The sequence below is a fragment of the Copadichromis virginalis genome, unplaced genomic scaffold (genome assembly GCF_057382275.1).
Source record: "Copadichromis virginalis isolate Kocher_CV1m ecotype Utaka unplaced genomic scaffold, C_Virginalis_male_GT1.1 unmapped_scaffold_3, whole genome shotgun sequence".
NCBI lineage: Eukaryota > Metazoa > Chordata > Actinopteri > Cichliformes > Cichlidae > Copadichromis > Copadichromis virginalis.
Window position 1 is genome coordinate 72501 of NW_028188591.1, and position 23301 is coordinate 95801.

At 41.0% G+C, this 23301-nt stretch overlaps 3 protein-coding genes across 4 annotated transcripts in view; 2 read left to right on the forward strand and 1 right to left on the reverse strand.

Moving 5' to 3' along the window:
* LOC146679392 (uncharacterized) overlaps positions 1–1806 on the forward strand; it is a 3317-nt gene extending 1511 nt beyond the window's left edge. The window contains exons 6-9 of the mRNA XM_085450473.1: positions 170–250; positions 369–550; positions 909–1133; positions 1219–1806. Coding sequence (XP_085306599.1) covers positions 170–250; positions 369–550; positions 909–1133; positions 1219–1616 — 886 coding nt within the window. The 3' untranslated portion in view covers positions 1617–1806. The remainder of the gene's footprint in view (positions 1–169; positions 251–368; positions 551–908; positions 1134–1218) is intronic.
* An 8340-nt stretch (positions 1807–10146) lies between these two features.
* On the forward strand, positions 10147–14270 carry LOC146679393 (cellular tumor antigen p53-like). The gene is made up of 3 exons (XM_085450488.1): positions 10147–10223; positions 10432–10753; positions 13566–14270. The coding sequence occupies exons 1-3, from the start codon at positions 10147–10149 to the stop codon at positions 13923–13925; spliced, it is 759 nt and encodes a 252-aa protein (XP_085306614.1). The 3' UTR covers positions 13926–14270.
* On the reverse strand, positions 13977–20729 carry LOC146679394 (nanos homolog 2-like). 2 transcript variants are annotated; one of them, XM_085450487.1, is made up of 3 exons: positions 16994–20729; positions 16198–16258; positions 13977–15712 (listed from the first exon to the last, which is right to left on the reverse strand). In XM_085450487.1, exon 1 carries the CDS (start codon positions 19595–19597, stop codon positions 19097–19099), a length of 501 nt encoding a protein of 166 aa, XP_085306613.1. In that variant the 5' UTR covers positions 19598–20729; the 3' UTR covers positions 13977–15712; positions 16198–16258; positions 16994–19096. The 2 variants fall into 2 exon arrangements, with proteins under 2 accessions (XP_085306613.1, XP_085306612.1); XM_085450486.1 differs by having other exon boundaries at positions 16198–20729.
* Between the last annotated feature and the right edge of the window lie 2572 nt (positions 20730–23301).

Here is a 23301-nt window from a genome sequence, read left to right on the forward strand (position 1 = left end):
ATAGCATATTAAGAAAGATTTGTTTCTTTGATCTGACAGAGAAACCCTAACCCTGGACTCATAACAGTCAGCCACATATGTTGCTGTATGTCAGAGATGTTCGCCCCTTGTATTTTGGTTTTTTCATCTCTCTTGGCTCTAATTAATTTGCATGCATTAAAAACCACAGATACCTGAGCACTGAACCTGGGGATGCTATGGCTGAGTCAGCATCAAGCTCAGTAGGACTACCGACACCAGGACAGGCCAGGTACACTTTTTTTTTAAAAATATCACACACTACCACAAGTCAACCTGTGTTACACGTTTCCACATTTAAAAACTTTTGATGGATTTGATGCATCCCCTCCTCTACACCTTTCATGTAGCACATCATCTACGCACCTGCCACTCCAAGAATGGGATGCCTTCCTGCAGGCCTTCCCGGTCACGCTGACTGGAGAGCCACCATCCAAACGGCAGTGTGTACAGGCTGGCTTTCCACAGCACAGACACCACTACAAGAAATGGAGGGATATTCAGCTGAAGAAAAGAGTTGGGTACATTCTCGGTAAGGCCTGGGCATGTCATGTTAATGGAGCTGCTTCTGTTGCATTGCTTTGTTTGTTTTGTATGTATTTCAGAATGAAAATACTTTAATAATCTCTAAGAAAATTATGTGGGTTACACTTGTGTAGAGACAATAGCAGTAACAGTCTGAACTAATTAAATAATACAATACATGTAAGTATAACCCACTCAATGTTGTACACCCAAATATACACAGATAGCTCAATTATAAATATAAGGAATATTTTAAGGTACAAATACGTGATTGACTAAAATGCATATGGTTGATTTTTCATTTTTAAGCCGCAATAATCACTTGCATTATTTCTTGTACGTCGCTTTGTGACCACTTCATTTAGGTCAGTCAGTTGGCAGAAGAGGAAACCCACCTCAGCCTGCACGTGTGCAGATGGCTTTGGACAAGGAGAAATGGCACACCAACAAGCCCACTGTCAATGCCATCTTGCAGGCCTGGGTTGTTCCGCAGCCCAGTATACAAGACAACCAGTCCCTCATGTCTTCGATTGCAGAGCAGAAGTGGAAGGGCCTGGCTTTGCAAGACTTCGGGGAACGGAAGGGCAAAGGTAAAATGCACACAACATTTAGACAAATTGCAAGTGAACGTTTCTAAGAGCCCTGTCATGACCGATGGTATCTTTCAACTTACAGGTGTGATCGCACTTATGCCTTTCCACAAAGGGGATATAGTGTGCGATTACCACGGGACATATATCACTGAAGCAGAAGGGAAACGGAGGCCCCAGTCGGGGTATCTGTTCTTCTTCAGGGACGAGTGTGACCGAGGGATGTGCATCGATGCCACTGCATTCCCCTGTGCCTGTCATCCCGACATTGACACCTATGGGAGGCGAATGAACCATTCCCGAAAAAATCCAAACATCAAGCCCCAGAAGTTTACAATGAACTTCCCTGCAGGACCTCAGGAGACAATACTTTTCATTGCCCTGAAGGACATCGCAGTTGGTGAGGAGGTGTTATGGGACTACGGGGTAACTCGGAAATCTTATGGTGGTGAAGGGGAAGACTTGGAGTGGCTGGACAGCTGACTTTCATTTTATCTGTTCTTTTCCTATTCTCTTTGCATGGGCTTTTTTATGTAGTGATTTTATTCTTAAAAAACACAGCTGTTTTTACATTGTCTTGCATGTAATTTAAATGTGGTTTGAGGGTTTTTTGTTTTGTTTTGTTTTGTTTTAATTTACGTATTGAAATAAAGTGTGATGTTTCCAAATTTCACTCTGCTTCATATTGTATTATTTACGTTCACTGTTTCGTGTTTTATTGTGAAAGTCTTGTGTTTCCATGTTCAGGTGTCTGGTTTTGCTTCCACTGTGGCTCCATTTTAATTTCTCATTTGTGTTCCCCGCGTCTTGATGCCTCCTGAAGAGCATGATGATTAACATAGCCAAGGTGATTATGAAACACGTCAGGTTTACAGATGAATAATAACAATAATAATAATAAATGTGAGATACTAGCTCTACATGAGTGTCTCCTGCAGTTAATATGTAATACACAGATGAAAGATGAGGTGAGATATCTAGGCATTATCTCTTGTCATTTGAAAGATTAACTACTAACAGAAAATAAGAATATCTCAATAATAGACTTAGAATTTTCTATCCTAAGCCAATTTTAAACAGGTGCCTGCAGATTCTTTGGGAGAATTTGGACAGTCTGTCTGACATCTGCATTGACTCATATTTGTTTAACAGCCCGGGTCTGCGCTCAGGTGTCGCACTTTGGATAAATAAGATAAATAAGGAGACCAAGGCCCTGTACAGGCTCTTGGTAAATGCATTGAGGAAATTAATGACTGGTTGTGCCACAATTTTCTCCAGCTAAACAAAAACAAAACTGAGGTAATAGTCTTTGGCGCCAAAGAAAAACGATTACAGGTCACCAGAGAACTTCAATCTATACATCTAAAAACCACAAACCAGGCGAGAAATTTGGGTGTAGTGATGGATGCAGACCTAAACTTGAAAAAGAAAAGAAAAACACATTAAGACAATAACAAAGTCAGCTTACTATCACCTCAAGAATATTTCAAGGATAAAAGATCTGATGTCTCAACAGGACCTGGAAAAACTAGTCCATGCATTCATCTTTAGTAGGCTTGATTACTGTAACAGCATCTTTACAGGTCTACCTAAAAAATCAGTCAGACAACTACAGCTCATTCAGAACTCTGCTGCTCGAGTCCTCACTAAGACCAAAAAAGTGGACCACATCAGTCCAGCTCTGAGGTCTTTACACTGGCTGCCTGTCCGTCAGAGGATAGACTTTAAAGTTCTGATGCTGATCTGTTTTGATTTTATATACTGTTTTGTTTGTTTGTTTGTTAATTAGTTAGTTTGTTTCTTTGCTTGTTTTAATCTATTTTAAATCATGCTTTTTATTTGTTTTTGTTTCTAATGTCTCTGTAAAGCACTTTGAATCACCTTGTTGTTGAATTGTGCTATACAAATAAATTTGCCTTGCCTTGCCTTGAGGAACTGCCCCGGTCTTTATTTATAATTCAGTGAGCGTTTGTTCCTTAGATTGGAATGTGGAGGTGTGTGTGTGTGTGACAGACAGACAGAGAGAGAGAGAGAGAGAGAGAGAGTGTGTGTGACACTTGCTGTGTATTTAAAAAACAAACGCTCAAACAAACCAAAGAGAAAAAGCTTACATGTTTTCAGTTTTCAGTTTTATTTGTCATATGCAAGTTAGCACAGGGTCAACATTGCAATGAAATGTGTTTGACGAGCAGCAGTCACTCAGCAGCTTGATACAGTAGGAGAAAATATAGGAAAATAAAATAATAAGAAAATAGAAAAATAGTAAGGAGCAAAATATTAGAGAGACATGGTAAAAGAGAAAAGATGACTAAATATATATGTATCTATAAATATATGTACACTAGTGATTAAATAAGAAAATCTTGAAAAGAAATATGACGGGAGGGCAGATGGGATATTGCACAGGAATGAGCAGCAGAAAATTACAGTATTGCACTTTTAAATATAAATATCAATGACAATAAAGTGGAGTGACCAGTGCGGATTAAACATTACATGTATTATGAAACAGATGGTTTGGCGACAGTGGTCCAGGTAAATGCTACATGGACACCTGATCAGAGGACAAGGGCTTAAAAGGTGTCTGTGTGTCTGTATGTTTATATAATTGTACATATGGAGGAAAAATTTCCTAAAACCATACTTGAAATCATAACTAATGCACTTTATAAAATAAATACCTAAAGGTTTTTCAGAAATTATTACATAGAATAACATTTGGGACGTTCAGTGGATGTCGTTCACTGGCTCATTCAGTCAGTGTCGTTGAGTGGGTGTCGTTCACTGGCTCATTCAATGAGTCGTTCAATGGCTCATTCAGTGAGTGTCGTTCAGTGGGTGTCGTTCACTGGCTCATGCAGTCAGTGTCTGTTAAGAAATATAGTCTAAAACACTTCTTCAGTAAAGACTCAGAGAAGAGAAACTTCTTGCTAGCAAAAGTGCAGTCTCCAGAACTGAGAATAAGACAAGGTACGACCTCTCTCATGCTCCTAGGATGTGGGGGTGAACATCCTAAAATGTTACAGACCTCCTAGGATGAGACATTCTTTCAATATGCCACCAACTATATACTTGTATATTTATTATTTATATATTTACCATATACTTCTACACACAAATGATTACATGCAGCATTCTACCATATGCAAACTTATATCATTAGCACTTAGACCCCCGGAGAGCAGTCATTTTGGTTTTCTACCTTAGACCCCTGCGGAGTCATCATTTTGCGTTTCTACCTTTAAAAGCCGGAGAGCAGTCAGTCAAATGCTGGAGTCGTTCATATGTATATTAGGTCGTTACCTAGGAATTCTGGAGGGAGGGGAGTGGGGGTGAGTGATTGAGGGGGTGGGGGAGTGGAGTGTTGCATGATGTCTTGGAAGCGGTTTCGTGCCATAGTTCCAATTATCTGTGGGTTTCCCAGGTTTGCTGACCAGCAGTCATTTACCGATGGAACCCTGTAAACCCCCTGCAAGATGACAATTGCAATAAATGCCATTAGTTCAGGGAGGTCCATGAACCAATGAACATGCTCCATGCACCACTCAGCAGGCCATTTGTAAATATGTGTACAAATGGTTGGTTTTTTGTACTGTTTTCATCAATAAATGTCAGCAACAAAGGACATACACCCATGTGTGTTGATTTCTCCCTAAGATGGCAAACTGAAACACTGAAACACTCCACTCCCCCACTGCTGCTAAAAGCGGTGAGCTTCCTTTTGTGTTTCATCTTGATGCATTCTCAATCATCCAGGGAAACAAATCTCCAAAAGTCACCAACTTGGAGTGTTTCAGTTTGCCATCTTAGGGAGAAATCAACACACATGGGTGTATGTCCTTTGTTGCTGACATTTATTGATGAAAACAGTACAAAAAACCAACCATTTGTACACATATTTACAAATGGCCTGCTGAGTGGTACATGGAGCAAGTTTTGGGTGGCTTGCGACCTAAAATCCAAGTACACAGATGCAAAAAAAATCAGGCCACTGTGCGATGTGTTCACTGCTACAGGTACACATGTGGGAAATGCAGACGACAGATACCGTGGCAGTGCCAGGATTGTGAGTGATTGCTGAAAATGTTGAAATGTACTCACTCACTTTTTATCATTATTTGTAAATATGTGTACAAATGGTTGGTTTTTTGTACTGTTTTCATCAATAAATGTCAGCAACAAAGGACATACAAAGGACGTGTTGATTTCTCCCTAAGATGGCAAACTGAAACACTCCACTCCCCCACCCCCTCAATCACTCACCCCCACTCCCCTCCCTCCAGAATTCCTAGGTAACGACCTAATATACATATGAACGACTCCAGCATTTGACTGACTGCTCTCCGGCTTTTAAAGGTAGAAACGCAAAATGATGACTCCGCGGTCAATTTAGCCAATTTAGCTTCCACTTCCACCATTTGACTGCTCTCGGGTTTTATAGGTAGAAAGGTAGAAGCCTGGGGATGCTAGTGTTAAAAGATTATACTGACTACTAAGCACAATTTTCCTAATAACAGTGTTGTTGAGTGGGTGTCGTTCACTGGCTCATTCAGTCAGTGTCGTTGAGTGGGTTATTCAGTGAGTGTCGTTCAGGGGTTGTCGTTCACTGGCTCATTCACTGAACGACATTCATTTCCTATGGCGGCAACTTTTGACTGGACCCTATATAAGGGGAGGAGTGCTCAGCTCAGTCATTCATGCCCTGAAACTCAGAGGAGCAGTGTCTCTGGATTTATGACCACAGCGTCTTGGTTAACTAAGACACACAACTTTTCTTTTTTTATCTGCTGTCTTGAAAGACTGTATTTACAATACAGGTAATATTTTTGGCATATTCTTAACTGTTGCAAATTGCTCTTTCCTGTTCTTTACTTACTTGATTTTAATGTGTTTTACTTACATGATTACACTTTTTTTGTCTTTCCTGGTTTAACAGTTTTTCAGTTACATTGTTTCACTTCTTTTTTACTTACCTGATTATACTTTCTGTTCTTTCCAGAACACAACAGCCATGGAGGACGTTGGTGTCGAAAACATGAAGGGTTTGGCGGATGCTTTCGCCAGATCTAAAAGCGTTGAGGATTTCCTCCTGGACCCCAACATTTTCATTCCATTGCAGGCAACGACAGTTGAGGATCCAACGAGACGTGTTTGGAGTAAATTTGATTACGACGGAGTGGTGGTTGAACTAAAAAACTTGGAAGGCCTGCATATACCCTTTTCTAGGTTGAACATGGCACCCTTCAAAATGCACCAGCTGAAAAACTCCTGGCACACCATAAAGAAACACTTTGACCTTAGTAAGTTGTCTGTGGAGGGCTTAAAAGTGCTGCGAAAGGTAAGAGGCTTTGATTTTGCCTACCTGGACGGGGGATTCAAGTTAGAAGCTATAGTAATTCCCAAGTCCCTTGTGGTGGTGGACAGAGTCTGTAAAATGGCTGACTATTTACCAAGACACACGGTGGACCTTGTTAATGGCATCTTAACAAAATTTGTTGAGTTGCTCAAAGACCTTCCACTGGAAGACCTGAGCAGACCCACGCTGCAGAAGACCATCATTCACAACAAGGGGAGCATGAACGTATTGCCACAGGATCAAACGTTCGTACTCTCCAAACTGGATGAAGCGAAGAGGATGTTGCCGGAGCATCCAACATTGGAAGTCCGGTTCTTTGTCTATAAATTTGGACAAAAGACAAGGGACCCCTTTCATTTGTGGGAAGTAGCTGACCCTGACGAGGTTGTGCGATGTTCTCTGCACGTGGCCTGCAACCTCATACCACTGGACCCTCACACCACACTTTTCTGGTCAAGAGCAGGACTGGAAAGGATGTTTGGACCCAGAGCTAGGCTCTTCACGTCCATGTCCATGCACGAGTGTGTTAACGTGCAGACAGAACTTGACCAGCACCCACCGGACATCTTGCCAGCTTTGGCAGAGATTGCCACTAGGCCTAACGTCACCTTCTGGCAAGTTTATGTGGACAGCCCACACACTCATTATATGTCCACATTCCGGCACCCCATTAGTGGATTGATCGTCACTGGTGGCCTCGGCCACCCGAATTACGTTCAGGCGGTGGCCACCAGAGCTGAGGACTACTACATCCACATGATGGACTTGGCCAGGAAGGCAGCAGGTAATTATAACCTGAGAATAGAGATCGTGGAGGGGATAGAAGGGAAGGAACTGGCAGACTTTACAGACATTGTTTATGCATGCTCATTCTTCGACTTGAGTGCATTACATAAGTGCCTGACGGACTTCCCCCTCGTTGTACCCTTTAAACGGGAACAGGAACAGCCAAGCGTGAATGAAATACTGTCTCGCTGTCTAAAGTATATGGCTGACCAGCTCCGGCAACTTGGGGAGAAGCACACAGGCAAAGGCGGCTTTCTCCCAGTGTGGAAGGCATTCCAGCTGGAGCTTGCGCTGGAGGAGGCATTATACGGGCACCCCTTGTCCAACATGGACAGACAGTACTCTGCAGCACTCGGGACCAGCTCGCTGCACGAATTCAGTGCAACCAACATGCGGGGCTTCATGGGCCTGGGTGCAGCAACTGGTGCAGCTGTTGACGACTGCCCACCTCCTCTGGCACACTGGACAAGGGACACACTCCAGATGAAAAGAATCGAGAGGCTATTTGCTCTCACATTGACTCTCGAGTGCGAGCCTTCCGTGCTGGGACCTGAGCTTGTGAAACTCCTGCTGAAAGACCTCTTCAGGAGGAACGACGGCATCTTCATCTCAGAGCTGCAAGGGGAAAAATGCCCAGAGAATCTAAAGGGACACATTAATCTGGCTGCACTGACGGAGAACCTGGCCACCAGAGACTCCTTCCCGACCCCATTCACCTTTGCCCGGGCGAGGAAGCTTGTTGAAGGGGAAGGGAAGAATGTACAAGAATGCCTGAGAGCAGGATTCCTTGAGCTGAAGGTCAGGTGGTTCCCAGACATTAAGTACCGCGACATAAAGGGAACAAGGAGGGCTTCTTGGAACTTGATTGATTATGTAGAGATACATAATGAAGACAGGGAGCCTTCCATCGAGTCCCAGGCCATGGCCATAGTGGGAGATGTGGCCATGGAGATGGAGCGCCGTGGACTGTGCTACGCCAGGACCCTTGAAAGGTACAGAGAGCATGGAATGCCATGGCTGGCGCAAGTGATGAAGAGGATTCCGGGGAAGACTGAAAAACACACACGGAACAAGGTCTTGGTGCTGGTCAGCTCAGTGGGACTTATCATGAATAAGGATTTTGTGTCATATGAGAAAGTGAAGGACCTACTCCTGGAGCTGAAGATGACACAGGCAGAGCTCCAAAAGTACAGGATCCTTTCAACGTCAGTCTGTGAAAAGGTTTTCGGCTTCACTCTCTATAAGCTCCACTATGACATTCTTTATCGAATGGGGAACCCAAAACCCCATGCGGAGAAAAAGTTGCCTCCAGATCTCCCCCTGGAGATGGAGGAAGAGGATGCACCTGTACTTGAAGAGGATGAGGAACCTGACCTATTGCAGACGAGAGCTGTGTACATGCCCGCTCAAACCAGCAGACACTGGACACAGCAGGAAGAGGGATTTATCAACCTTGATCCAACAATCTCCACTGGCGTGGCGTACAAGGAGTATGTCGGACAATGCAAAGCAGCAAGACTACCTGCAAGGTCGTACAAGGGCTTTGGGAGAAAGCGAAGAGACCTTCTCAGGGATGCATAGGCATACAAGCTGATTTCCTGTTCTAATCATGTCCTTTCTTTATTTTGACTTTATGCTTAGAACTAGCACAGTAGGACATATTTGTTTATCTTTTGAATCCACTTTAAGACAAGTGTGAATTTGATTTCTGTTGTAGTTGATCTTGAAGAAGTGTGATCTCAGTTCATTTTGTGGTGTTCACAAGTTCCACTGTAAATAGAGGTATTTAAAATAAAAAAAAACCAAAAAAAAAAACCACCCCTCACATGGACTCTGCCTTGACGTGGCGTGAGGGCTTACGTGTCCCTCTGGGACACAACCAAAGAGTCCAGCAGCTGATCAGCGACCAGCTGAACCTCCAGGCCATAACAGTGAAGGACAGAGCAGTATACTTCCTGTCCCTCACCCTCCTGTCACTGCCTGGAGGTTCAGCTGGTCGCTGATCAGGTGTTTCTCTCCCTATCACTATCTCTCTCTCCAGGGCGGAACTGATTACGGGTTTACGCCCTCGGGCCAGCTCTCGGAGGAAGAAACACCTGTGCCTCGTCAGTGTGGATTGCATTTAAGCCAGGAAACAACGGTTGTTTTTCGCTGGATTTGTAAGAATCGCGTAAGTGAAATTCTAGCAAGTGTTTTTCCGTGTCGTTGTGTGTTTGAAACTAACAAGCGTTTCCTTATGCGCAGACCCTCTGGACTGTTTTCCCTGGTGTTCCCTGAGTGGCGAGTGTTCGAGTGGATTCCTGTGATTGTTTGGAGAGAAACGAGAGTTTTCCCCTGGATTTCCCCCCGGAGCCATGCCCGTTTCACCTTTTGTATATACACTTGTTGGACACTGTACGTTAATAAATTCTCTTGTGTGCATCCATCCCCGGAGTGCAGCGCGTGACTCCAAGTTGCACACCGTGACGCCTTCCCCACAAAGTTACCTGAATACATACCTGTTCACCAAGCACACACCTACCTACATACTTACCTGGTCGTAGCGAATACTCACCTGAATACTGTGCAAATGTTGAATAATGAAAATTAAAACAATTTGATCAACGTTTGTTGTTACTATTTATTAAATTTTATTTTCAGTTGTTCATGACGGGACAAACAGTGTTGGGGGAAAGAGAAAGATGAGAGAGATGAGAGAGAAAGATGAAGGAACAGAAAAACTGGGCAACAGGGACAGTGAGAAAGGACACAAAAGAAAAAAAAATCTCCCGTTTTTGGTTCACATTAACTTAAATAGATATTTTTTTGAAGAACATTTGATTTTTTGAAAGACAATTTAAAAAAGAGGAAAAGAAAAAAAGACTGGACGCCATGGAAAACGGCTGGACTGTGGTGCACTATGGCCGCCGGCGCCAACGTGACCGCCAAGTGTTCTGGGACGGGTACGGGTACGCTCCTTTTCCTCTCGGAGAAGGGATTATCTTCCACAACCTAACCCTAACAGTGTACAGTGACTGATCAGGCAGTACAGTTTTAGGAACCTTTTTAACTGAGGCAGGATGGCATTTTGGTTTTTAATCAGAATCTACCCTTCAGCCAGAATTCATTTAAAGAGCTGTGGGAACAGCTACCTGTGACTGAATCTCTGTCCGTCAGTTTGGACACTACCTCAACCGTGAACAGCAATACAACGGGTCATGATGAAACCTGGAGGCCAGATGACACCATGGAGATGTTTCAGATCATCAATGAGCAGCAATTAGCTGAAAACTTTGGTGAAAATCTCTTTGAGCTGCCAAATGACATTTTGCAAAAAGACGGCATTACACCTGCAGCCTCCACTGTTCCGGTTACGACAGATTACCCTGGCGAATGTGGGTTTCAGCTGAGATTCCAAAAGTCTGGAACAGCAAAATCAGTGACTTCAACTTGGTGGGGAAAATGCAAAGCAAACGTGTGGTCGCAAATTTTGAAGCCACCCTGATAACCTTCTCCCACCAACGATGTGGAGATCCAAGCCTTTTAGATCCAGTTAAAATCAAGACACTTAAAACGATGATAAATGCAAAGACTGGTAACAGCGCAAAGAACCATAAAGCAAGAGAATTTTTAAAAAACTATGAGAAATAAACTAGGCTCTGCCCATGACTCAATCTTTGCCTCTCTTCCTACCTCATCTCCTCTAACTCCATCTGCTGTCCATCTGAGAAAAAGGCACAATTTGCTATTGCATTAGTCTATTATTTAAATTGTCCACATTTAACAATTCTTCACCTAATCCACAATAAAGTAATGATAAAAACTGTTATGGAACCTAGAAATTGTATTTGTTATTGTTTTTATACTTGGATCTGTTGTGCCAAAGTAGGTATCCCCGACAGAATTTGTTTCCCCTGTGCTGGGAGCACGCAGGAAGTACTGATGTTTTCATTTTGTGAAAAATTAGTATCGTTACATTACCATACAACAGAAAATTATATATATATATGGAAAAGCCGACGTAGGACAGTTTTCCAGTTTCATTGTACTACTGTACTATGTATGACTGTGCAATGACATTAAAGAGTTATCTCATCTCACGGGGTATCAGATGGGATTATTTTAATAAAACATTAACATTTTGGCTGATAACTATTTTTATTCTCCTGTAACTTTACTCTAAAAAGAGCTAAATCCTCTAAAGTTTCAGGAGTAATGCGTCATAATAAGAAGTGTTTGTGAATGAAAAATCAGCAATGTGGGATACTGTTTGTCCGTGATTTACACAGGGGGAACAAATTGTGGCAGGATCAGCCTGATATTATTTGTATCGCACTATAACTTCGTTGTATAAAGAGCTAACATCTCAAAAATGTCAGGAGTAGTTAGTCATTATGAGAAGTGTTTGTAAAATTTGCCACCGACATCCATGTGATCAACAACAGACACACGTCATTGCCCTTCGTGGTCTAAACCAATCAGAGATAGTCAGGGGCGGGACCTCTGGAAATGTCCTTGGTCCAGCTGAAAGTGCAGGTGGATAGAGAAAGGTGAGTAGCTTGAATGAAGCGATACCGATTCATTAAATCCTGAATTGAATGAATATAAATGTATTTTACCAGAAACGCCAGAGTCTCAGGCTAAAGCTCACAAAACTATTTCAACAACAACCAGCGAATGAGAGCAGGAAACGGTAAACACAGAGCGGACCGGCGCATCAGAATTAGCTTAGCCGCCGTCGGGGCTGAAAGCCAAAAGCTCACTAATTCTGATTCGTCGTGTCTGAATCGTCTTTACGTCTTTTTTGCGCAAGATTCTGGGCTGCAGGTTTTGTCTCTCTTCAACCAAAATTCACTAGGCCAGCAGCAAAAGAAGAACCAAACTATGCTTCACATTTGATAAATATCGTCGTTAATTCCCTATTACTTTTGCTGTTTTGCTTCCAACACGATAAAAACCACAGTTCATGCACAGCTCTCGCTCTGTACTTCAAGAAAAGTTTCCCATCTCAAACATCTGTTTTCCGCATTACTCATTCGCTTATTACCCATCAGTCTACCGTTGTTTACAGCGCTGGCGGCCGCTGTCTTTTCTTTTCTTTGTACTTAAATGACCTCGGACAAGAAAGAATAATTTCTGCTGTTTAATACTGAAGAAATGTAAACTTTTTCAAATTGGGTATAATTGCAGAATATTTTTAAGGTTATCTGCTATAAAATCCATGCCAGGAAAATCTCCTTTATGTTTTTTATTTTATTTTATTCTCAGTTACTTTGACACAACGGCATGTGCTGTGATGGTCACATCTCTGATAAAGTTTAGTGTCAGTACTGATAAATGATCAGAATTATAAGATCTCTCACTTTCTGAGTAAAAATTGCACCAAATCGAATCTGGACCTTGTGAAGCGGAATCAAGTGGATTATAGAAATCAGTGATGATACACAGGCCTTGTGAATATCCTAGGACCGACAGAAGTGGATATAACTGACCGTGGGCAATGAGAAAAGATGAAAAGAACGATTGATAACTTTTTTGTCAAGTTAAGGCCTGATCGATCTGAAATTCATAGCCAGTGCTCTGACAGGGAGCCATCAATCTTTGAACGCTGATTTGGGTGCGCCCAACTTTTTTTTTTTTTAATGGTGTGCATAAGAAAAAAAGTTTTGCGCACTCAGAGAGAGACAGTGACACTTGCTGTGGATTTGAAAAAAAAAAACACACAGAAAAACCAAAGAGAAGGACAAACCTCAACTCAAAAATCTTTAAAACGCCTTCATTCTTCTCATATGATTAATGAGAAGGAAAACGGGACACCACTGTCTTATAATTCCCCAGGAACAAACTCCTCTTTCTCTCATTTCAGACCTGTTTCAAATCATAAGCAGACACAACCAAAAACCGGCTCACCTAATCAAACCAAATCCCAACTTTAAGCCACTATCCAGTCCTGTCCCCCTTCTCTCCTCATACCGGTACCCACAGTTCAGACCCCACCTCAGGCCCCTTACTGCCTGAGGTGGGGTCTGAAGTATTTTCCAGCCTTATAAAGAAAGGGAAGACTGAAGTGGCAGACTGTCATGCAAAAAGCGAGCATCTCCTCCTTGCACTGCTTACAGTCAAATGACAAAATATGTGAACTCTTTTTAAACAGGAAAAAGGAAGAAATTGTACACCAGAGGGGGCAAGAAGGAGAAAACTTGAATATAAACTCAAAAGAAAAACCGCTGTTCCTTCCCTCCCCCAGAAGGCAGTAGAATATCATCATGTTAAATGCCACTTTTGGGGGGGGGGGTAAAATTACTTGACAAATATGTTTCTCTTTTTTGTTATTTCGTCCCTCTTTGTTACAGCTACAGGAGGACAATAAACAGAAGAAGGAGAGCGGCACCAAAGAGGCGAAAAAACGAAAGAGCGCACCACCTCCTGACACCACATCCACAAAGAAGTCCAAATGTACCTCCAGTGCTGAGGGGGACGACAAGGAGGTTTTTCTCCTCCCTGTTCGTGGGCGTGAGCGTTACGAGATGTTGAAGAAGATCAATGACGGTTTGGAGCTGCTTGACAAGGACAGCAAAAGCAAGTCAAAGGTCTCAGTGAAGCATGAGGTTCCCGTGCCCTCCAGTGGAAAGAGGCTGCTCCAGAGAGGAGAGAGGAGTGACAGCGACTAAGATGCCCATCACCTCAATTTCGAAAACAAATGTCACCTTTTTGTCTAAGCCTTTAGGATTATTTCAGGTTTTAAATGCCCATTTAAAAACCAAAATGCCATCCTGCCTCAGTTAAAACAGTTCCTGAAACTGTACTGCCTGATTAGTCACTGCACTGACATACTGTTGTGTTCAGTTATGTTTTTCTTTTCTTTTTAAAAAAAACAAAAAAAACAACAACCCTATGTTCCTAATTGGGTTAGAGCCGTTCAGCATGGTTTGAGTGAGATTAAGAATGATCCTTGTCATAACGAGTCACTGCCGTTTATTTAAATAAAGTTCAAAGCTAGGCTTGCAAAACTTGAATGGAATTTGCCTCTGATGTTGCTGTATTACTGTGCTACAGTCCTGTCGCACCATGTCATTTTTAAAAAAAGAAATGTATATATTTTGCATGATTGTCTGGGAAATGCAACCACCTCTGCACAACCTTGATTCATATGCAATATGTAATCATGTTTGTGTAACATGAAAGAAAAAAGAGAAAAAATGATAAATGCAAAGACTGGTAACAGCGCTAAGAACCATAAAGCAAGAGAATTTTTAAAAAACTGTGAGAAATAAACTACACTGTAAAAAAAATAACCCTATTCAAATTAAAAAAAATGATGTCCAGTTGTCACATCCAAAATATTTGGCTTTATAGAATCCAAATTGAGTCACTTGATATGACCTGATACTTTTATGTTGATATAAACAATATTACTAGACTTGACTGAAACTTTAAATTTTGCATTGATCCAAATTGATTTTTTTACATAGAACCATATTTTAATTATTGAACCAAGCTAATATATTGAAATTTAACCAACCTAATGTATTCACATCGAACCAAATTAACATGAACTAATATGTTTGTGTTGAAGCCAGGTAATTGATTTACATATATTCAAACTATATTTTTTACATTTCATTTCAGTTCAAAAATGCTCTGCATTTCCTATAAAAAACAAGACAGTTGGCCAACCAATTATTTCAAAATTATTTATTGTTCCAAACCATTTTAACTATAATCAATAGAGAGGATTAGTAATATACAGATTTAGTGCTACAGCAGAAATGATTAGAGAAATGTTTGTTTTATAAAACCTGCAATCTTTTGAAAACCAGTATAAAACCTGCAATCTTTTGAAAACCAGTATAAAACCTGCAACCTGTCTAAAACTGGCATAAAACCATTATAAAAACTATTTTTAAACCAATTTGCAAGTACTCAAAAATGTTTATATGTGCACTGTGCCTGTACAATGTAAAAAAAAAAAAAAAATCTACACATGTATCAATGAAATCAACTTAAATCTCCCTTTCAAATGGGTGTTCTTATAAATTTTGAATGTAGAATACCACTGCAGGCCAACCAAGCAAAATAACCAAGCACACATGCACATGCATGTGCACATACACATGCACACATGCATGCAAACACACTACTGTGCAGTGTTAAGTTCACAATTAAGTTTGCGAATCTTAGAGGTCATCTTGTTAAAGTCAAGCTCCATCATAATCTTTTGAAGAGCCTCAAAGGTGAACCTGAATCCTCGTGGATATTCCATATTAAGAGCATAACAGAGTCCAAAGACCATTGCCACTCCAGCTGCCACAGAAGGCAACTCATTCAGGACTTCCACACCATCAATGATTATCCCGATGTCTCGAGGCTGATGTAGGAGGCTTGAGTTGTCCCTGAAGATGAAGAGTGCCATGGTTGTACTCTGCAGCTCTTCCTCAGCTTCATCTTTCTGGGATATCTTGAGGTAAAATATGGAACAAAATGTACAAGTGAAGAATTGAAGTCTGGCACACCTGATAAATCTTTGACCATAATAAACTACTATTTTGATAGTTGTTTGGTCACAGACTATTAGAACAATTATTTGACTAATCAGATTGTGAATTGCATAATCATTAAATTAAATCAATGGTGGAACATTTTCATAAATGTTCCACAAAGCCCAAGAAAAAAAAAGAAAACAATACAGAACCCTAAGATATTAACTTGATGAGTTGATTAATCGTTGCTGTCCTACATTAATCACTGCATTTAATAGCAGAGTTGTCAAATTTACATCAAGAGACTGCATCTCATGTAGAGACAGAACAGATATGGACATACCATGTATTCTTTTATCAAGTCCTCAACACATCAGCAAGGTGAATGAGAGGATAATGAGGGAGAGTCTAGATTATTATGAAATGTTTAAAAAGGATGTGCAGTGTAAATGCAAAATGATACCTGTTCAGATTAAATGAAAATGTATGCTTCAGCCATGGAATGGATGGAGCGATCTGTGGTTCTGAAAGCATACAGAAAAAAAAGAATAATGTTACTTCTCTATAAAACACATTACATAGAAAAACCAAGAAATACGTAACATGACATACCAAACAGTCTACAGACCAGCCATTAGCGACTAAGTTTGGCATAGGGTCAATTTTTTGCTGTTAAAATTAAAATTTCTTCAGAAAATGCACATTTTTCCGAGCTGCGCCTGAAAGTCAATTGAAGGAATTAGTCTTATGTCATTGATCTTATATGCTGGCTTGTTATTTCTGTCTCTAAATCATGCACATTAATAATTATCTTTTGCCCTCGGTGTACACACACATAACACACAGATATTTATATGAAGAGAGACAAACGTGCGCGCACAAACACAAGCTTGTGTCTAGAAACCGCGAGCTCACCAGAAAAATTCAAACGAAGCGGAGCACGGAGTTATACTATGAATGTTATGAACTATGAACTTATGCTAGCTAGCTTTATCCACCACCGATGCATCGTGGTAACGCTAGCTAGTTAGGCAAAAAGCCGTTTTTTACCAGTATACTAACTTGTATTCCCGACTGTGATGGTCGGTTTCTGGTAACCAGTTCTAACGTTGCGCAGGATAGCTAGCTAGCTTATAGCTAGCAGCTACAATCATGCAAAAATTAGGGGTGGCTGTCGACCCAGCTTAAATGGGGTTATTTTCTGCGATTTTGGCAATACAAATTATAAAAGCTTTTGTAACACACTTGGCTTTACTTACGTTTATTTTCAGATGAAATTAATCAAAGATGTGACATGATGTTTCCAGCAGCCATGCAGAATAAAAATGGGTCCCGGTCTATTTCTGGTGGGCGTGTTCAAGTGCAAATCACTTTGACTCAAATTAAAGATATTATCTGTTCAACATGAAAAGAAATATATGTTTTGAGAGAAATCAAAAACTTTGCGTTGCGATGTTCACAATCCTGTACTGACACTATGGGCACATTTTTAGAAATCTATTTAATTCCACAGAAAGGTTAGCCACTTTAGTGTTTCACTTGTGACCTATTTATAGCTCACTGAAGATGCAACAATGTTCGGAGATAGAGAGAAAAAAAAAGAACTTTGGTGCAGGTGCAGGTGCAGTCTTTATGTAGCTTTCTGGTGACCTTAAAAGAACCTTTACGAAGCCCGTTGACAGGCCTTTAATCGAATGATCGGTTGGTTGATTGATAACAGAAAAAAAGGACACATAAGATGGACATAAAGGACTGAAAACACCAAGAGCAAAATATTGCATCGCACTCATTTATGTAGTTTATTTTTAGATTAGATAATTTTGCAAAATAACGCAGCAAAATAAATAATAAGAGCCGGGATGTGCAGACTATTTAGCACTGAAAAAACTCCGTCCATGTGAACAGAATCAGGTGTTACCTTACCTGTTGATTAAATATCAAGACTATTTAGCAATAAGCTTACTTTAAAGGCTCGTAATAGGTGAACTGTCTTGGTATAGTTGAGTCACGCAGAGTTCATGGTCCATGTTGTGTTACTTGTTGTTTGTGTGTGTGTGTGTGTGTCACCCGATGACCCCTGGCGCCGGAGCGTCTAGACTACATTAGAGATGTGTCACAGCAAAGAGCCGCACCTGCGCTCAAAGAGAGCACATACATAGAGGTGAGATGAGGATAAATGGATAGATGCGGTCCTTTTTCGAAGCTGAGCGCACAGTTGTATTTCCTGCACAATCACACACGAAGTGAGGCTGTGTTTATGCCGGTTATACCATGAATATACACCCTGCAGGCACCACTTGTTTGTCAAACTGTTTATGAAGCAAAAGTCACATTTCTGTTTATTCACAAAGCAAAAAGAAGGGGGGAAAAGAGGCGTAGGAGGGGGTGGAGCGTGCGCACTAGCATACCGGCGACGGCTGTTTCCTTTCACTAAAAGGAAAAAAATAATAAAATGTGTACTTCACGTTACGGTTAAAACTGGGGGTTTTTTTGTGTTTTTTTAATTTTTATTTTATAGAAACAATTTTTGCTCATAACCAATTGACAGGGGATTTCTTAAAATCACCCCGCAGTTCTTCAGCTGAGACACCTGAGTTAGAAAACACAAACACTGCAGCTGTCTTTGTACAAACTTGTACAAACTCTGTTTTGACCTTGTATACTGTATTTCCCCAGCCCCTCTATTTTGAAACTAAAACTATTGAACCTTAATTCAATTTCTCACTTCACATAATCGTTTCACTTTTGCCTTGAAGTGTTACTTTTAATTTAATTTAATTATTTTTTTATGACGCATGTTCTCTGGTGAGTTCAGGTACATCTGTAACTTCAAGTGGAAGAGTTGCATGTGAGTTAAAAATTTTCTATAATACCAAAAAAAAAAAAAAAAAAAAAAAAAAAAAGACAAAATACTGACGTTTTTGTCGAATAATCTGTCTGACATGAGGGATAATATAGCATTTGCATTTTAACTAAAAGACTCGCGCACTGACACTATGGGCACATTTTTAGAAATCTATTTAATTCCACAGAAAGGTTAGCCACTTTAGTGTTTCACTTGTGACCTATGAAGTACCCCCGAAATTGTATCATATTAAACAACAACAACAACAATAACAACAACAATAAACACTCGAGGACTTTAAAGAGTTTAATTTTTTCCGAGGTTTGAGAGCGCTCACCCCGGCTCGGGGCTCCACAGATGTGCTGGATGAGAGCTCCTTGCTGCAGACTGCAGCGGAGTGTTTGACAGTCAAACTTGAAACAGTCTTTGGAACTGAAACGGTCTCTGCCAACACGAACACATACCCCAAACAGTTCGGTAAATATGTACAGTTTCTCGCAGCTTCAGTTTTCAGCAGCTACCAGAACTTGCCTACCGTCTGCATCCTCCCAGCAGCCTCGCACTTCATCTGCGGGCAGTACTTGCGTGTGTGAGCGCTGTCACCGGTGGCTTCGCAGATCGGGCAAGTGTAGTTCCGGAGGACGGGGCAGAAAACTATCCCGTCGTCTGATTTGAGCTTGTGAGATAGGTACACCCTCGGAGTCTCCCCGTTCTGCTTGCATAAGCGGCAGTAGTCCGAGGATGAGGCGCTGCTGCTGGTGTCCGACGCGCTGCTGGTCGGACTGGACTGTGATGAGTTTTTGGAGGATTTCTTCCCCAGAGTGGAAGTGTGGACCTTACTCCAAGGGGGCGCTTGTCCCTTCTTTGGACGCTCGGTGTCTCGGTTATCAACCTCACGGTTGCTGCACAGTTTCTCGAACACTTGGCTCAGATTCATGTAGTCGTGCCACATGTTAAAGCTGTCCCCACCAGTGAGGATCGAGTTCTGGACCTCCAGTTGTCTCGGCATTGTGGTCATTTTTTGGCAGAAGTAAAACTGAGAGTGTGTTTGGAGCGCCTCATATTTATAGCTCACTGAAGAAGGTTTTAAAATGCAACAATGTTCGGAGATAGAGAGAAAAAAAAAAAGAACTTTGGTGCAGGTGCAGGTGCAGTCTTTATGTAGCTTTCTGGTGACCTTAAAAGAACCTTTACGAAGCCCGTTGACAGGCCTTTAATCGAATGATCGGTTGGTTGATTGATAACAGAAAAAAAGGACACATAAGATGGACATAAAGGACTGAAAACACCAAGAGCAAAATATTGCATCGCACTCATTTATGTAGTTTATTTTTAGATTAGATAATTTTGCAAAATAACGCAGCAAAATAAATAATAAGAGCCGGGATGTGCAGACTATTTAGCACTGAAAAAACTCCGTCCATGTGAACAGAATCAGGTGTTACCTTACCTGTTGATTAAATATCAAGACTATTTAGCAATAAGCTTACTTTAAAGGCTCGTAATAGGTGAACTGTCTTGGTATAGTTGAGTCACGCAGAGTTCATGGTCCATGTTGTGTTACTTGTTGTTTGTGTGTGTGTGTGTGTGTCACCCGATGACCCCTGGCGCCGGAGCGTCTAGACTACATTAGAGATGTGTCACAGCAAAGAGCCGCACCTGCGCTCAAAGAGAGCACATACATAGAGGTGAGATGAGGATAAATGGATAGATGCGGTCCTTTTTCGAAGCTGAGCGCACAGTTGTATTTCCTGCACAATCACACACGAAGTGAGGCTGTGTTTATGCCGGTTATACCATGAATATACACCCTGCAGGCACCACTTGTTTGTCAAACTGTTTATGAAGCAAAAGTCACATTTCTGTTTATTCACAAAGCAAAAAGAAGGGGGGAAAAGAGGCGTAGGAGGGGGTGGAGCGTGCGCACTAGCATACCGGCGACGGCTGTTTCCTTTCACTAAAAGGAAAAAAATAATAAAATGTGTACTTCACGTTACGGTTAAAACTGGGGGTTTTTTTGTGTTTTTTTAATTTTTATTTTATAGAAACAATTTTTGCTCATAACCAATTGACAGGGGATTTCTTAAAATCACCCCGCAGTTCTTCAGCTGAGACACCTGAGTTAGAAAACACAAACACTGCAGCTGTCTTTAACTCGCGAGGGCAGTCATGGACGCAAGACCTGCGTCTCATCACTGTGTGCGTGCTTTATTTATACTTCTCTGTGTGTCTGTGTGTGTGTGTGTGTGTGTGTGTGTGTGTGTGTGTGTACAAATACAACAGAGTTATTCTAAGAATTCAGAGCTGAGGTTCCCCTTTTTCTAAATCTGCATGTTCTTACAGTAAGAGGAAGCTGTAAGTTGTTTATCATACAAGAGTTTCATGTCAAAAGTCACGTAGACATTTGCTTAGTGATAAATATTGTGTAAAGTGATAAATATTTTTTTGAAAACAAATTCTTTGAAGAAGTGTCCCTCACATCTTCCCACCTGCTTTCACTGCATAACAGCCCACCCTAGTGAGACAAGACCGAGTAAAAGAGCCTGAAAGGAGTTCAGAAGTGCCCTCAAGCACCAATTTTGCCCGCAAGCACCGCAAGATCCTTTGTTTTTCACAAAGATAACTGCTAGACTCCACGTACAGTGGTGAAGATGAAAATTTGCCACAGACCACAGCCACAGTCACGGTGTGACAAATAAAGCCAATAATTATTTCCCAGTTTGTTTGTTTTGTCATCAAATTGAGAAAATGTGTGTTTAATGAACTATTTGTACAATATAACATATATCAATAGGAGTACAAAAGGTCACAAAGGTCAAATAGTATTCTCAAGTGTAAGCTCAGTAATGGTCAAAATATTGCGTTTTTGTGACTGAAACTCATTCATGCATTTGTGTCATCACGCTTAGATTACTGTAATTCCCTGTTTACTAGCTTGGATAAATCATCTCTCTCTCGCCTCCAGACAATACAAAACGCAGCAGCCAGACTACTAACTCGCTCTACCAAGCGTGTTCACATCACTCCCATCTTATATTCTTTACATTGGCTCCCAATAGAGTTTAGAATTCGCTTTAAAATTCTTGTTTAAACATACAGAGCACTAAACGGCTCCAGATTACTTATCCAAGCTTCTTTTAAAATACACTGCTGCTCGTCATCTCCGCTCACAGACTCAGAGTCTCTTAGTTGTTCCCCGTACACGACTGAAGACAAAAGGGGACAGAGCCTTTCAGTCTGTTGCACCAAGGCTGTGGAACAGTTTACCACTACCACTACGTTTGCTTGACTCTGTGGATTCTTTTAAAAAACAGTTAAAAACTCTTCTGTTCAAACAAGCCTTTTGTTGATCTACATTTTATATTTTTTACACTAATTACATTTGATCTTTTACATTGTATATAATGTCTATTGATTTTATTGTTTATTTTAATATTTGTGTACAGCGCTTTGTGAATGTCTGTCTGTGAAAAGCGCTTAATAAATTAAGTTTACTTACTTACTTACTTACTTACTTACTGAGCCTGCAGTTCAGAAATTTAACCATTAGATGGAGTCATTGCCAAAGCAATGTCACTTTGAATTGGAGCATCACTGGGCTGACACTCACATTACAGAGGCAGACCAAAACACACACGATTAAAATAATGTATATAAACGTGGAGAGAGATAGAGGAGAAAAAAGCAACAAACTCCACATACAACATCCAAGTTGGAAAAAGCTGGGGAGTAGTCAGTGGTATCACATGTCCCCCCAAAGTCTGTTTTCAAGCATATCTAAATAGGCTTGTGACAGGGCCATTCTGTGTCATTCTGATCAATCCTGCAGTGCTGACTCAGTTGGCAGATGTGTGGTTGTTCTCACTATGCTACTCCCACAGGCCTCCCCTCTCCTCTTCCTCGTTGCCATTCCCTGATGAGTTGCATCCACAGGAATCTTGATCAGAGCGCCAGGGATTGGTCTTTTGAAGCTCTCAGGGTCCCCCTGTGATTTTACTTAGTTCTTCTTTCCCTGCTCTTCCTTTGGTTAATATGTTGAGGTTTGACACATCTCCAGCCCTTCTTGTTTTTGTGGTTGAAGTAGTCCAGGGAGGCACAGAGTCCTCGTGGAAACTTTTGATGTCCATCTCAGAGTGATGACATTGTACAAAGCTTTCCTTTCGTCTTGTTTTCTATAGGGTCATGCTGCTTATGCACAATGCAACCACCAAAAGGCAGCACTTGGCTGGATCTATATAAATTGCTAGAAAAACAGCAATAGTGCTCACCTCTACATGCTTCATGTTGTAAGTTGACAGTCCATGTTGATGCTGAATAGTGGCCTTAATGTGTAGATTATATAATTACTTAACTGAAATGTCCACTACAGGTTTATGTAGTTAGAGTTGGCAATCTTTCTTACAGAACATTTACTATGACTGATGTTAGTAGTCCTGTGTTTGTCCGTTATATGTCGTATGTAGCACCAGGGTCTCAGAGGAACGCTGTCTCACTTCACTCTGTACTGTAACACTATACATGGTTGAAATTAAAATAAAAGCCACTTGAATTGCCTTGTTACCTGAGATTACAGTTTACAGTTAAGCAACATATTCATTTGTAATTTATGGACCTTTTTTTTTATACAGTAGTGATCATGTTTTGAATGTTGATTCCAAGACAGCTTTTGTCTGTTTGGCTTTTTGTAATTTTAATTGTCTTTCCAATTTGCCAGAACACTTC

What these genes read in the sequence shown, in the direction of transcription:
- LOC146679394 (XM_085450487.1), bottom strand. Translation starts at nt 19,597, where the DNA reads ATGACCACAATGCCGAGACAACTGGAGGTCCAGAACTCGATCCTCACT.
- LOC146679393 (XM_085450488.1), top strand. Translation starts at nt 10,147, where the DNA reads ATGGAAAACGGCTGGACTGTGGTGCACTATGGCCGCCGGCGCCAACGT. An exon ending in GTGTTCTGGGACGGGTACGG is followed by an intron (nt 10,224 to 10,431) that starts GTACGCTCCTTT and finishes TCTGTCCGTCAG; the next exon opens with TTTGGACACTACCTCAACCG. An exon ending in GGTCGCAAATTTTGAAGCCA is followed by an intron (nt 10,754 to 13,565) that starts CCCTGATAACCT and finishes ATTACTTGACAA; the next exon opens with ATATGTTTCTCTTTTTTGTT.